Source organism: Panthera pardus, unplaced genomic scaffold (genome assembly GCF_024362965.1).
Source record: "Panthera pardus isolate Hobbes unplaced genomic scaffold, ASM2436296v1 HiC_scaffold_13, whole genome shotgun sequence".
Classification (NCBI taxonomy): domain Eukaryota; kingdom Metazoa; phylum Chordata; class Mammalia; order Carnivora; family Felidae; genus Panthera; species Panthera pardus.
The window spans coordinates 85502355-85518657 of NW_026526688.1; the positions used below are offsets into that span (position 1 = coordinate 85502355).

A 16303-nucleotide genomic window follows, 5' to 3' on the forward strand; every position below is an offset into this window, starting at 1 on the left:
CCCAGAACAGTTTTAGCTTTTGTATGTATTGATTACCCATAGAGAGAGCTCCAGAATTTCCTTGTGGAAGACTCCACGGAAGTGACAACCACCGTGAAAGTCCCATTCACCCATTAGCCCTTCTTATTGATTTCCATTTAAAACCCAAATTGCTGGCTCCCTTTCAGGAGAGGATTTTGAGAGCGGAAGCTGCCAGCTTTCAGATTTCTCTGATATGCTGACCTTCTGGTTTGTAATTTTAGTGTTTTTTTTTGTAAACTACAGAGTTGGTATTGGTGAGACAGTATGTCAAGAGCTTTTTAATTTGCTTCAATTTCTTGAGTCTTTGCTGTAGGGAGAAGCTTCAGCAGAAAACTGGGTGAGTCTAACTCACTGCCCTGTAGAACCCATAGCATTACAAAACCTTGTGTGCCATGCACCTTGTGAACCTTCAACACGTCAATTGAATTGAAGGAAGCATCTACTGTCAGAGTCTTGACGTAGACTACTTTCTATAGAAGAGCAGTGGTAAATCCTACTCGTTTGACTTGCCTTTCACTTGAGCCACAAAGAGCCAGGCAGAAGGAGTCTTATGGGCCTAGTCTCACTTGCTCCCAATATAATAATCACCTGGCCCTTGGAGATAATATGATCCATAAAGAAGAATGGGGAAAAAAAGCAGGAGTTATTTGGTAAAACACTATTTTCATATGCTTCTTCTAATCTTTTAACAGTTGTATCCAGATTGGTTTGAAGAAATTGATGCTTTACATTTCCTTGAGACCTTTAATTGGGAAGGAGAGCCAAAAACCTTCCTAATAATGGCCGTGTCTTTTCACTACTGCCCAAAATGAAGCCACCATTCTCTTTGGTTGATATTCCATCACGCCATCAATTGTAACTTGCTGAAGTGCGTTTTGCTCAGTGGTTTATGCAGTGTATTATACCTTTTGCGATCTCTAAGATCATAAAGAAAGCAGTATCCTAGGGATTTGGCCAGCCAGCTTTGTTGAGCTCGTTATATTCTGACAGTTGCCCCCACTCCCCACCAGTCAGTTGACTGACTGTTTTGCACCTGAGACTCTCACTAGGGCGCTAAACAGCTATAGGTCTTCCCCCAGCAGCTAGTGTTTTGGACTTGGTGCCCCAGAGGCAGGAGAGAGCCTAGTTCTCTCTGTCCTCCTTGGCCTTAAGTGGATTTAAGTAGAAGGCAACCCATTTGGCTTTCCCCATTAGAAGAACTAGAGAAGGTTCTAACAGTAAGAAGGGTTATACAACCTCAGTGAAAATACAGACACATAAAAATGGTGGTATTTCCAAGGACGTTGTCTACAGAGGAAGTCTGGGACCGCCAAGAAGAGCAACAAACAGAAAGAAAGAAGGAGCTGTTGACAGTTCCCTCTAGATACATCTGACCTTCCAGCAGGACTGATAAAGGAAGCAGGGTGGAAGGATGTGTGTTTGATGGGCATTTCACAGATGACACAGCCCAGCATGCTGCCTTGATTTGGCTGCCTATTGATTTAGATTCTCTTTTCTTTACCATCCCAGAATTTCATCTGGGCCTAGAAGTTCATTCAGAACTAAGTCTTTGCTGTAAGAGAAGCTTTTTCAGAACTGAAAGATATTTTAGCTGCCATCTTGTCTAACATCTTTATTTTAATAGGATAGAGGCAAGGGGAATCGCCTAGGTTCACAGTGCTAGCTGTAGGTGGTTAGTGCAGAGCTGAGACCAAGTTCTCAGCTCTCCCCCTTCCCAGCCTAGCAGCACCATCCTGGCTTTTATGATTAAACATTCTTTTAGTCAGCAACTGGTAAGACCCAGAGTTTAATTAAAGATTGCTAATTCTGTTTCTGCCATTTCTCTACAATTGATAGAGAAAATGTGGGGGTAATTTAGTTGCCATCCACATGAGGTACACGTAGTGTGGAAGTTGGTATTTTATAATCCTTTTTTGGTCTGTGTACCTCAAGAACTACTCTCGTATCCTTGGGAACATAGCAGCTTAAAAAAAAAAGAACTTCCTTTTTTTCTTTCAGCAATACATGTTCATTGCAGGAAATTAGAAAATATAGAATAAGAAAAAAGAATAAAAATTTGAAAACAGTACCACCCTCCAAATCACCTTTCAGACTTTGTGTGTGTGTGTTGTCTATACATACACTTACATAGGTATATTTGTGCATACATGCATCCATGTATAGACTTTCCACATTAATAAAACCTATTTCTCTAATGTCAGTTTTAATAGGTAGATAATATTGTGCATGTAACATAATTTATCTAACTGACACAGTATTATTGGAAATGTGGGTCTTTCCCCCGCAATGTTAATTGCATGTTGAACAGCCTTAATCAGTATCCTCTGAAAAAAAATCTTTTCACATTCCTTTAATTATCCCTTGAGGATAAATTTATAGAAATAGTTATACTGAGCCAAAAAACCACACATATCTGTAAGGCTTTTAGTATTTCTAGCTTGATTGCCTTCCAGAAAGATAGCCGTTTACATTCTTTCCATCAGAGTGGGAGAGGACCTTGGCACTTAAGTGAAAAAGTAAAATAAGGACATCAACCACTGATTCTTATAGTCAAGGCTGGATGAGTTACCTGGGTTTCTCTTTTGTCAAAGTGTTATGAAGCTATGAGCATATTGTTATGACCGGTAAGACATTATAAACAGCGTTCTATGAGAAGCTTACAGGGGCTCCTGGGCAGTTCAGTCAGTTAAATATCTGACTTCGGCTCAGGTCATGATCTTGTGTTTCATGAGTTCAAGCCCCACGTCGGGCTCTGTGCTGACACCTCAGAGCCTGGAGCCTGCTTCCAGTTCTATGTCTCCTTCTCTCTCTGCCCCTCCCCTGCTCACACTCTGTACCTCTCTCTCAAAAATAAATAAACATTTAAAAAATATGTTAAAAAAAAGTAAGAAGTGGGGCGCCTGGGTGGCTCAGTCAGTTAAGCGTCCGACTTTGGCCCAGGTCATGATCTCACAGCCTATGAGTTCTGTGCTGACATCTCAGAGCCTGGAACCTGCTTCCGATTCTGTGTCCCCCTCTCTCTCTCTGCCCTTCCCCCACTCACACTCTGTCTGTCTCTCTCTCAAAAATGAATAAATGTGAAAAAAAAAAAGCTGACAATAGTTCCACAAGGAGTTCTATACGTGCCTTACTTCAATAATGTGTACACTTTGCAATCCAAACAGAATGATGCCATGGCCAGAGAGATTTCTGCTGAGTGCATGTTAGTCAGACAAGGGTTAAACAGCTGATGTCTTAGTGCCCTGACATCAGACTTTCAAAATATCTTCTCCATCACAAGTCAAGATGAGATCTTTATGTTCCGCTACTTAGAGTGGCAAAGGCGACTGTTTATTTAGTGCTTTTGTATTTTCTTGACCTGTGCTAAGGACTTCACATGACCGTATTATCTTCTTTGATTCCAGCACAAACCAATGTGGCAGGTGTTGTTACCTGTGTATTACAGATGAGGTGTTTGAAGCACAGAGAAATGAGCTAATTTACCTATGATCCCAAAGTCAGTATGTGTACTTTTGAAACCAGGTGTACTTTTTTGACATCACAGTCTGTGTTCTGCTCCGTGATGTGGTTTTGGCTCCCCAGTAACCAGGCTTCTTATTATTCCAGATAATCCAACCTCAGTCGTACTTACCGCACTTAAACATAGGTTTTGCATCACAAGGAAATGTCTGCTGGATATCTATCCGTAGGGCCTTAGCCTTTGTTCTTAATCCTCAGAGGCCAGATCTGATAGAATCCATTTGTGGGTCCCTCTTAATGCTTTTTCCTTTTTATTTCCAGTAGTCTTTATGTGCTTTAAGATACATTTAAAGCTAGATGAGAATTTAGGCTAGGATGATTTTGTATTTTTCATCATCTTAAATAATGTTTACATTTTGCCCAGGTATATGCACAGGGCCTGTGACTAGTATTCTTAAAAACAAAACAAAACAAAACATAAACAAAACTCTATTCTGAATGATAAAGATTCCCACTTTTCCAAAATTAATTTCTCGGTAACCTTAAGCCCATCAAGTGTCAATGTAGTTTTTATTACTGCAGAATGATTTAACTTGGGTTAACTTGGATTTCCTGAAGGGTTCTCATTCTCGACACCGGCTTTCTTTGTTGTTCCAGCTGAATGCACAGTCAGGTCAGCTTGTTTTTCTTGCTGTATCTCTGTAAATGAAGCCTTTTCCAGAAAATCGACAGCCAAGCCCTTCCTTTCTTATTCTGAGCGTCCAGCACATTCTGCTCAAACTGCTGGGTAAATAGACCTGTCCCTATTCACAGTCATGGCACAAGAGCTTCGTGTCATCTCACCTTAAAAAATAACAAAAGAAAAGTCCCATCATCTTAAATATTGCAGCCCTTGTATTTAGTTTCTTGAGAAACGAAAGAGCTATTTCTAAGGAACATTTAGGATTGCAACATGGTGTTGTTGGAGTTTCGCTCCTTCCTAAAGAGTGGTCCGCCAGAGTGACAGTTGTTCCCAAACTGTTGGCAGGGCATTTGCTCTGTGATCTCTGAGATGTAACGTGGACTCTTTGTTCTGGAGTGAGAAGTGGCCAGAAATGGACACCTGATTTCAGAAATACTTTTGATGAGACTGGCATCTTCAGAATCTGTTTTGTCTGCTGGGTCAGGAAATCTGGCTCTGCTTTATAGGTGTTGTCATACTTTTAGACTGTAGAACATGGAGCCCTGAACCCCTGTCTTCATTTACCCTTCGTGAATTTAGCAAAGCGTTCAGAGAATATGGTGCTTTTGTCTAGTAAGCAGTAAATGTAAAAGGTGTATTTCATTACTCACCCTGGAAAGTATCCGTTGGGTACAGATAAGTATCCATAGTTAATTCCTGAAACTACCATTGGCTGATGGCTTTCTTTTCTCCACTAATACATGAGACTTTCTTTTCTCCACTAGTATATGGTGATGATGGTTTCATATAATGGTACACAAGGTTCTTTCTTATCCAGAGCTCAGTCTTCTGGAACTTTGGAGTCTTAGATGTAGATGTAGCCAGAAGAAACCTCCAGAACCTGTTTGGTAGTACAGAAGCAGGCCCACGGCACTGAGTAAGCTGAAAGAGCTGCAAGACCTAAAGATGTTGAGATGTGCGGCGTCAGCTCCTCAGTGAGTGGCTCATTCTAGAAGGCCAGCCTTTTCATGTGTCACTGAGAAGTGTGGGAGAAACAACAGGAGATGGAGAGCGGGACAGAAATAGCACAAGCAGCAGCAGTGGGGAGGGCAGGGATGGTAACTGAAGATGGAAATGTGGGGATTCACATCCTGAGCAGCAAGAAGTGTAGAGAAGAGCCAGTGGTGCAAAGGGCGTTAGGTGGTAGAAGGTATAAGTTATGGAAATGTTGGGTGGGACAACAGGGTGGAGAACAGGAGGTCTTGGGACAGCAGAGAAGGCAATAGGTGGGGAAACAATGTATATAGTGAATCTGAACTTCACATGAGAGCAGGCGCATTCAGGGTGGTATGGCCGTAGATTGTAAACCTGAACACGAATACAGGAGCAGTCAGATGGTTATTGGTAGATGGGAATCAGCCATAATGTTATATCCATGAGAGTTGGAAGTATGAGTGAATGTGTGTTGAATGAGTGCATGCATGCGTACGCCATCTTTACTGTGTGTGTGTTGGGAATGGGGTGGGTGTATGGGTGTACTTACAGGAATATGTACACAAAGAACACTTTGAAGGCAGCATGTACAAAGCTGAAGGCATACCTGTTCTGTCCTAGGTCTCATAGCAGATGGACCTCTCTATCCAGGATAACTGAGGATTGGTGGGGTTGAACTGAGGTTGGGTTCCACAGCCAGTCTAACAGGGTGTCTAAAGTCAAGTATCTGATGTGACTACTTGGTCAAAGGCAGAGCACGGTGAGATACGAGTCAACAGCCAGACCACATGGAAACCTGCCTGTGGAAGGCATATCTGCAGTCGACAGAGGCAGGGGCAGAAGAGAAGCAAGATCAGACAGACGCTGGGAACTGTGCCCAATGGGTCTGCAGGACCTCAGCAGACTCGTGGGCCTCCAGGACTGACGCCGTCCTAAGGTGCATACATCTGACAGTGCAAACCAGCACAGATGGCCAGGGTGGAGGGCTCATGGCAGGCATTTACCGGGCTCTCTCTGTATATCACAGCCAGTTATAGCTGGTGATGCTAGTAACCTGTTTACAGACAAGGAAGGACACAGTATATTTTAGAAAATTATCTAATGACTATTTAAAATTTTAAAGTCTCAAATGTTCTTCTTTGAGATGTATTTTTGAGAGAGAGAGAGAGAGCACAAGCAGGGGAGGGGCAGGGAGAGAGGAAGACACAGAATCCAAAGCAGGCTCCAGGCTCCAAGCTGTCAGCACAGAGCTGGATGCAGGGCTCGAACTCGTGAACCGTGAGATCATGACCTGAGCTGAAGTCGGACGCTTGACTGAGCCATCCAGGCTCCCCTGAAATCAAAAATGTTTTAAAGCTCTCTGGTAAACTATAGAATAACCCATTCCCTAAATATTCCAAATGGGCATTCTTCTTTGCATCTGAAAAAATATTTCCTCCTTTCCAAAGTATGTCTGTGGACATTATTCTTTGGGATTTTTACAGCATTGCCCTGAAATGGGTAAGCGTTTGTTGTGGTTTTTGTTGCTGTTGTTCATTCATCTCCATTTCACAGATTAAACAGACTGTCTAAAGTGATCCAACCGGCTAGTGGCAGAGGGAGGGGGGCCCAGGTGTTCTGAGTTCTAGCTCTCGCCATAACGACATAGTACAGAATCATCAATTGCCCTCGCATGTGGTTGACTATGACCCCAAACGAGTGAGCCAGGGAAAATGCCCACAGGGAGCTATAATCTGTTCTCTCATGTTTTCACAGGACTGCCTCTCCACTAAGAAATCTGCTTTTCACCCTCTACGTCAGCATTCTGTGAAGGCAGTTTTGGTGTTTAAAGTAAAAGAAAATGAACTTGGGTTTTGTTTTGTTTTGCCTCTCCTTAAATAGTGGGTCTGAAACCTCTCAAACCTACCTCATTCTCAAAGAGATTTTAGTTTTCCTCCTACAGTTCTGGTATCATTGTAGGCGCATTCGTGTCTCCCTTCCTTGTCAGGAGTCAGAATGAGATTCTGAGATACCTTGAGTGACTGGTGACGGAGAATAAAGAGGGAAGACACTACTAAGAAATCACATAAAAAGAAGCTTGGAAATTGAAAGAGATGCCAGGAGGTTGGATCAGTGGAGTCACAAAATCATTCCTTAATTCTGGAATGAGCAGTGCATACGATTTATATATATGGCATATGAATGATTTATAAAACGTTGTTTCTCTGCAAGATCGTTAACAATCCCAGGGCAAGAATAAAAGGGGAGGGGATTTAGTCCAGTGTCTTTACAGCCACATCCCGACGGCCTCTGTGTTATGCCCTGCAGTTGTGAGCAGAGAAGTGCCCGTTACATAGGCTACAGGCTAGGATTGTTTAAATGTGGAGGTTGCCAGGCGAGGTGACTTATGCTTCTTATTCCCTACCCGAGTGTAGAGACTTGGTCGGAGGCTGTGAGGATGACCTCATCCCATTACATTTCAAGGCAGCTGTGCCCGTGAGAGCCAGGCGGCTGTTCCCTAGCGATAGTCCATTTTCACATCTCATTCATAATTGAGGTGAGTGGGGATAATTTTTGCCCATTATAGGAGGTGGTTACATCAGACCTCCAGTGGCATACCAAAGCTCTCATTATTGCAGCTTAACAAAAGTAACCTAGTCTCCTAACAAGATCTACGTTACTCTGTGAAGTGCAGGTTCTAGGAGGGAGAAAAATGGAAGATAGTGCTCAAGTCCCAATCCATAAAAGTGAACGGGAGAGATGCTGCTACCTTCTACGTGGAAACAGTGTCCGAAAAGTGTCTGAACTCATCTGGTCAGATTTGACTATAACACAGTACTTACTCTTGGGTTTTCACATCGCTACTTGTCCTCTGCGTCTCCTCTGAAGAGGAGAAAGCAGTTAAATGCAGCTGTCTCCTTTAGTGACATTGCATATTGATGAATTGAGCCCGTTTACATATCTTTTAAATTCCGAAAATTCTGTTATCATCTTTACATTCGTACAGGTGGTTCCAGAAAAGAAATCACCGAACACTGGGAATGGCTTGAGCAGAATCTGCTGCAGACACTCTCCATCTTTGAAAACGAGAATGATATCACCACATTTGTGAGAGGAAAAATACAGGTAGTGGGTTGTCTGTTTTGTTTAGTTTTAACTTTTAATTGGAAATAATTTCAAACTTACGGAAAAGTTGTAAAAATAAGAATTGTGTAAAGCCTACCTGTAGACCATCTGCATATTCTCCTGTTGTTAGCATTTTACCCAGCTACATCATCGTTTGAGTGCTCATTTACTTTCTATTGGAGAGGAATTTCCTCCAAATACCTCACTGTGTATTTCTAAGAATGTTCTATTGAATAATAACACTGCAGTTATCACCCACAATAAATTTAACATTAACATCGTACCTTAATATTTGGCACATATTCCAATTTTGTTCATTGACCCAATTACAACATTTTTTTCTTTTCAGTCCAGCACAAGATCTAGTTTAGGAAGCTGTTGAGTTCGTTTTCGTCTGTTGTCTTCTTCAATCTGAACATTTCTATAGCCTTTCTCTGTCTTTTATGACATTCATGATTTTAAGTATAAGTTCTGGGTTTTTTAATGGGATGTTTTTCATTTTGGGTTTTGTCAGATATTTCCTATGATTTGATTCTGATTATGTATTCCCAGGTGGAACACTTCATAAGTGATCTTATGTCCTTGTAAGAGTATCAGTTCTGGGGACACATGATACCCATCTCCCCTCATTGGGAGATATAACCCCAGCCAGGTGTTACCTAACTCTCCACTGTAGAGTTACTAATTTTGCCTTTTCAAATAATAAACAATTTGAACTTGTCTGTAGGAAAACATTTTAAGGCTACACAAATATCCTATTCCTTATCAAAACTTCCCCATGATTTAGTGAGGAATCATCCCTTGACGATTTTTTTTGTCTGAACCAATCTTTTCTGTGATGTTTTTACAAACTGATAATTTTCCAACTCCAGCATTCTCTATAAGAATGCTATTCTACTATGAGCAAGGGCTCTCTCGTCATTTATTTATCTATTTGTTTTGGTATCGACTCATGGATTCCTGTTTTTCGGTTGTTAATGTTTCATTACTGGGCTTAATTATTTTGGTACTCACACTATCCCAGGTTTAGCTAGAGGAAACACCTACAGATTGCCTCCTTTGTCCTTGTGACATGTCCCTGTTGCTTTTTTGAGCACTTCTTTACTTCTGCTATAGCAGGATGTCTTAGACTCCTCTGCACTTTCTCCGTCCCAGTCCTGGAATCAGCCATTTGTTTCCATTTGCTTTCAGTTTCAGGCCCTATCTCCTTTCCCGCATAGTTTAATATTATTTTTTGCATGCAGAAAATTTTAACATACTTCTGAAAGTTTAAATTCCTCAAAATGTTACTCCCTTCTGCAGTCTTGCTATCCTGTTCTCCCCAACCCCTTGCAATTAACCAACCTCATTGTTATTGGGCCTGTGCTTCCTGTGTTTCTTTTTGTGAAAAGAGGCTGGTATATGTTTTGTTTTGTTTTTTAATTTCTCTTTAATTCTTACACATAAGCCTTCATGTATATATGCTCCTCTGCATTTGCTCTTTTCAGTCAGTAACTCTTGGGTAACACCTCATATCAGTTCATAGAGAGTATCCACATGTTGTGTGTGATTATTTGTTATTTAAAAAACATTTTAATAGTTTGGTTTTTATGTTGAAATATTATTAATTTTTAGATTTACAGAAGAACTGTAAAGATAGGACAGAGAATTCCCATAGACCCTACCACTCAGCTTCCATTAATATTAATATCTTCTATAACCATAGTATATTTATCAAAACAAAGAAATGAACATTAATGCAATATTGCTAACTAAAAGCTTAATTTGGATTTTACCAGTTTTGCCATTTCATGTCCTTTTTTATTCCATGATCCAATCCAGGTTCCCATGTTGCATTTAGTGCCTAATTCTTTTTAATGGGTGCATATTATGTGTGTACGTACCGTAGAGAATTCAGCACTCTTTTATGCTTGAACATTTAAGTGGTTTACGATATTGTATAATTATACTTATCTGTCTACATATACACACATACACACAAATATACAGTATATGCATGAATTATACTTCATGCATATAGTAATAAACATGTATGTATATATGCATGTGTATTTTTGTATTGTAGAGATGTATCTTTAAGATAAACTGGTAGAGTAGAAAATGCATGTAGAAAATGCTGAATATTACCAAATGCCCCCTCCCCCCCGCTACAGGAATTGTAACCTTTTACATTCCCATTGGCTTGTAGGGGAATGCCTGTTTCCCCACAGGATAATCCACCCACAGGTAGATTATCAAGCTTTTGAGTTTTTGTCAATCTGATGGGAGAAAAATATTTTAGTGTTGTTTTAATTTGTATTTACCTCACTTATAAGTGAAGTTGAACATCTGAGGTATTTAATGGCCATTTTTATATAGCTATAGATTGTCTGCTGGTGTCTTTTGCCTATTTTTCTATGGGACTTTAGTCTTATTTTTCTTTAATTTTTAAAAGTTCTTTTATATAAAAGCCATTAGCCTTTTGTCGGTGATATTTTCTCTGAATTTGTCATTTGTCTTTTGACTTTGCTCATGATAGTTTTTGCCATGGGATGCTTAAATGTTTTATTTAGTCAAGATTAGAAATTCTTTCCAGATTTTTAGTCGTAGTTAGAAAGCATTTCTTTATGCCCAGATTAAGGAAGAATTCTAGGAGGTGATCTGATAGTTTGCTTCTCATTAAAATTCCACAGGATGGTCAATTTCTGTTTGATTTCTTCTCCTTCACTAAACTTTTACATGAGCAAGTAGTAATTTCATAATCTGAAAAAGAAGTGGAATTTCATTGCTGTTTAGGGTCTAATGTTGTGGAAGGAGAGAACTGAATTTTACCTGGACCACATAAAATTAGAGAGGGCTAAGTAGCACAAAAACACATACAACTCATCACCCTCTCCCTTTCTCCCTCCCTTTGCCCCTCAAGATGGATATTTATCACTGCTTCAAGACGGCTGATTTCAGTTCATTTCTACTCTGTTGTAATTAAAGAGACTAGACACGTAATGAAGAGGGTAAAAATGAGAGCAAGGAGGACATTGGAAAGGTTCAGTTTGAAGCTGGGAGGAGGTGAGAGCTTCCAAACAAAAAAGGGGTTCCTGAGTAATGGAGAGTTGTGTTACTGATAAAACCCATCTGATTTTATAACTTCTTCATTTCATTTCTGAGTCATGTACTGACCTTCTGGGAAGTAGTGTAGATGGAGAGAGTGTGAGTTTCCTCATTTGACCGTGTCATAGGGGGCAGCGACTGGTGCCAGAAAGGGCGTGAGGCCTCTTTCCCATCCAGGAGCCACTACTGAGGTTCTCCATTACAATTTCCTAGTCCTCCCTCAGATGGTATGTCTTTGGATGATAGATACAAATAAAGAGCTATAGGAGGAAACTGAAACTTAGAAGTGACAATAGCCAGGAGGAAAACAAAAACAAACGTGAAAAAACAAAAAATAAAACAAGAACCAATTATGTCAAATAGCTGTTCTTCTCACTGTTTTTATTACACCCAAAATGTCACATTTAATTCCCGTGAAACCAATTATGAAGAAGGAATTGCTATTAATGCAATTATGTGTGAAAGAATGTCATTCATGTGCAAATGAATGGTTTAAGCATTCCCAGTTGTCCAGTAATGAAGGGAACCAACAAATTTATTTGTTTTGAGATTTAATTAACTTTTATAAATTATAAATCTAATAATTAACTACAGAGGCAGCCATAATCCAAACCCATAGAGTGTATTTCTTTCTAGATTTCTGGAGTGCATTTTATCATAATAGTAGTCTTACCATACATGTCTTTGTTTCCTTGACTGGTATTGTTATATAATTTTTAGTTGTTGTTTTAATAATGGCATATCATCCCACTATTGACCTTATAATTCCTCTCTTTCTAGAAGTCTCCCTAGCTTCTAGGCCAAGGGGAGCAGACACAAACAGTAATATAATGCAGTGAACACTTGTGTTCATATAAGGTTTCTTATAGTTTTTCTTTCCTTTGGGATAGATTACAAAATGTTGCTTACTGAGTTAGTATACACATTTTTAATGGACCTTACTAGAGATTATCAGTGTATTGGAATCCCTGTGTAATTTGCTTACTTTTCAACAATCTGGTTGTTTAAATGGTTTTGCAAAGTTAATAGGTCTTGTTTTAATTTTGTCTTTGATTGATTATGAGGTTGGACTTTTTTTATGTTTGCTAAGTTAATTTTCCTTTTTGTGAATTCTCTGTCAGTGTCCTTTGCATATTTAAATTTATATTGGACCTCCCAAGTATTTGGATTATATGTGGAGTTGTTGCCTGGAATCAGGGCAACCAATTGTATGTTGTGTAGAGCCTGTAGAACATAAAAGAAGGAGAGGGGCGCCTGGGTGGCTCAGTTGGTTGAGCATCCGACTTTGGCTCAGGTCATGATCTCACAGCTCGTGAGTTCAAGCCCCACGTCAGGCTTTTTGCTGGCAGCTCAGAGCCTGGAGCCTGCTTCGGATTCTGTATCTCCCTCTCTCTCTGCCCCTAACCCACTCGCATTCTGTCTCTGTCTTTCTCAAAAATAAATAAACGTTAAAAAAATTTTTTTAATAAATTAAAAAAATAAAGGAAGGAGATATTCCATCCCTTTGTTCCATCATCCAGTCCACCTGGCTAAAAAATTATAGCAAACTAAGGAGAGGTTCTTCATTCTGGATCCTCTCTTTTCTTAAAGGTGGGGAAGTTGGGAGTTGAACCTTAATAGGGACTATTACCTTTACTCTTGAAATTACTTGGCAAGGCCTGGTCTGTTGACAGTAGTGTATTAGGCCCTGGAGTGTTCCAGAGTATTGTTTCTCAATTCAGTAGCCTCATAAATTCTCTCATAAATTTAGATGAGCATTCTAAAAGTGTGGTATTTAGTAGATCTTGGATAATGTCGTTTGAATATTTTTCCACTCAAAAAAAGAGTATCATTTGGTTTGTTATACATCACTTCCTTCTAATAGTCTCCTTATTCTGACTTTAGGTCCAAGCCCTGCTAAGTGGTCCAGGAAAGAGCAAGTATTAGCCCACTTGAGGGTCTCCAAGCTTTCTCTCAGTCTATTGGCCATCAGGATTCCCTAGGAACCTGACTGCTACTAGTTATTAGTGGGTTCCCATTCAGTCACTTTTATTTATTTGTTTATTTCTTCTTATATAAAAATTTTCGATCCCCCTCTAAAGGCACTGATAACTTGAAATGTCACACAAGCTGTAGGTGGATTTGCCAACTGGGAAAGGTTTTTCCATCCTTCTTCTGAACTGGCTACTTCTTCCCACCCAGAGGTTCAGTGCCCTCATGCCACCTCACGGTTGTCTAAAGTTTCCTAATAGAGCACGCTACCAAAGCCCGCTCACCCCCAAAATAGCTTTAGTTCAAAATGGATCTTCCCTGGTCTCCATCAAAGCCAACCATCTCTATTCTTTCTATGTAGAAGTAGCTTTGAGAAAAGTAGAGCTTGACCTTTGGGATGGCTCTACCATGGTGAGCTAGGAGAAGCAGTAGAACTTGCAAAATCTTTACATCTTCACATTTGGAAAATAAAACTATGGGCTTCATCCTAAGTGAACTTAATAACATGATTAGCACCAACAAACAGATACGCAGATCTATATTGTCATTTCAAAATATTTTAGTACGCAGATGCTCCTTGGTAACTGGCTTAGAATTTGGGGGTTGCCTTCGAAAATAATTGATCAATTTTAAAGAAAATTCTAGCATTAGAAATTGTTCTCTTCTTTCCTCTCCAATATCTATAGCATACAGAAAAAAGCAGCCCCAGTCATGTTAATACTGGCCGCATGCCTTGTTTTATCCTCGCTTAGGGCATCATTGCAGAGTATAACAAGATCAACGATGTGAAGGAAGATGATGACACGGAGAAGTTTAAAGAAGCCATCGTGAAATTCCACAGGCTGTTTGGGATGCCCGAGGAAGAGAAGCTCGTCAACTATTATTCTTGTAGCTACTGGAAGGGGAAGGTCCCCCGTCAGGGTTGGATGTACCTCAGTATTAACCACCTTTGCTTTTACTCTTTCCTTATGGGAAGGGAAGGTGAGTTGTCTAGAATTTCAGGGGGAAGCTTGGGAGAGTCTGCTGAGATTCACCCTGAACTCATAAACCACATCAAAGTGCCAAAAATAGGTCTGTAGTTATGACTGGGTCAACACTGTGTTTTAACTATTTAACAAGTGAAGTCAATTATTTTTGTCTAATATTTGTAAACAAAAATGGTTGTTAAGTAATAAAGATTCACCAAAGTTATAGTTAATGCAGTTGACGTGAACTTAAATCCATAATGATTATGAACTCAGAATTTATGTGGTTTGAGTTTGTCTCTTAAGCAAACAAAATAGTAATAAATACGGGCATGCAAGCTCAAAGGAAAGGAGTGCACCGAGATTGGGGGTTGGTTTGTGAGGCTGAAGGATCCTCAGGGGCTTTGAAGGAGCCAGGTGTTGACCAGCCTTGTTCCCTGTGCTCAGCCAAGCTGGTAATCCGGTGGGTGGACATCACACAGCTTGAGAAGAATGCCACGCTGCTTCTCCCTGATGTGATCAAAGTGAGCACGAGGTCCAGCGAACATTTCTTCTCTGTATTTCTCAACATCAATGAGACTTTCAAGTTAATGGAGCAGCTTGCCAACATAGCCATGAGGCAACTTTTAGACAACGAGGGATTTGAACAAGATAGATCCCTGCCCAAACTGAAAAAGAAGTCTCCTAAAAAAGTGTCGGCTCTAAAACGGTAGGTGACAGAGACAGGGTCTTAAACGCTTTAGAAAAAAGAAACCCTTATGTTCTTTTATGAAATTTAACCTTTTCTTAACCACTTCAAGGGTTCTCAAGACTTTTCTGGGTATTGATACAGAACTGAAAGAGACTGTCTGAAGCAGTCACAGTTCAGTGAGTGAGGCAGACAGCCAGCTTTGGCACAAAGTGACGGGAACTCTTCCGGTCCTGTGGGTGGTGCGCCATGGGCACACGCACCGGGAGATGGGGCAGGGTGGTGGAAAAGGCTCTCAATGGAGGCTGCTTGGAGTGGACTCTCAGGAGGTAGTAGAAGTTGCCTATGTAGATTTCGTAGGATGGATATTTCAGGCAGAGGGAATAACCTGATGCAGGAATCACAAGGGAAGAGTATAGAGGGAAGTGAGTCCATTAATATCTGGAAAGAGGCAGGTCATGGGATGAGGAGAGGCCGCAGAGAAGCCTGGAAGTCTGGATGGGGGAGTGGGGCTAGAGAGAAGGCAAGGAAAAAGTCGGTGCTCTCAAGTGTGAGTGTATGCATGGAATTGTCCTGGACCGAGATGGGGAATGAGAGAGGGAGAGCATGTCTAAGGGATGGGAGAGCTCAGTTTTGATCATGTTGAGTTGCCTGCAGAGCATCACATTGGAGATTGGTCCAGTAGCGCATATGGAATTGGAAATCGCTGGCATATAGCTGGCAATTGGGACCTGACAAGAGATCACTGCAATTAAGATGCCTGGTGATTTGAAACGTGTTTCAGTGGAGTGGTTGTGGGTGAATGGTGTTACTGTGGTGGATTGAATAGCAGATGGAAGGCAAGGAGCGGGAATTAGGCAAGTATAGACTTGCTTTTTCAAGAAATGCAATGGGAAAGGAGGGGGTTGCTCTGATAGAACGTAAAAGATTTGAATATAGGATAGCCTGGGATGAGTTTGTGGTGAGGGTAGCTGCAGGGAAGGAGGGAGCACAGAGCTACAGCTGTAAGAAAACCAGTTATTTTAATGGTGACATCTGAAAGGGCCTGGAAAAAGATGCTTGTGTGTGCAGATGCCTCTCCCTCTGAAATGGAAAGGAAGTAAGAATAGGTGAGGATGGAGGTAATTTGCAAGTAGAAGGGAGGAGGGTATGGGAGGAGGGGAGCTCCTCTTTGCTGTGTGAAGCCAGAAACTCCACCACCCAGAGGTTGAGGCGACACAGAAGTTTGACGGGAGAGGTTTGAACCACCAACCGACATGATGAGCAGGAAAAAGGAAAAAAGATTGTAGTCATAGAGGACCGAGCTGAGGTTGGAAACTCTGGTTGTCGGAGAGATGGGTTGTTCCTGTGTCT

At 40.8% G+C, this 16303-nt stretch overlaps 1 protein-coding gene across 1 annotated transcript in view; it reads left to right on the forward strand.

The window, feature by feature from the left end:
• Positions 1-16303, forward strand: part of TBC1D9 (TBC1 domain family member 9) — a 115641-nt gene that overhangs the window by 55016 nt on the left and 44322 nt on the right. The window contains exons 3-5 of the mRNA XM_019420188.2: positions 8121-8239; positions 14050-14278; positions 14710-14971. Of these exons, the coding sequence (XP_019275733.2) occupies positions 8121-8239; positions 14050-14278; positions 14710-14971 (610 nt within the window). The remainder of the gene's footprint in view (positions 1-8120; positions 8240-14049; positions 14279-14709; positions 14972-16303) is intronic.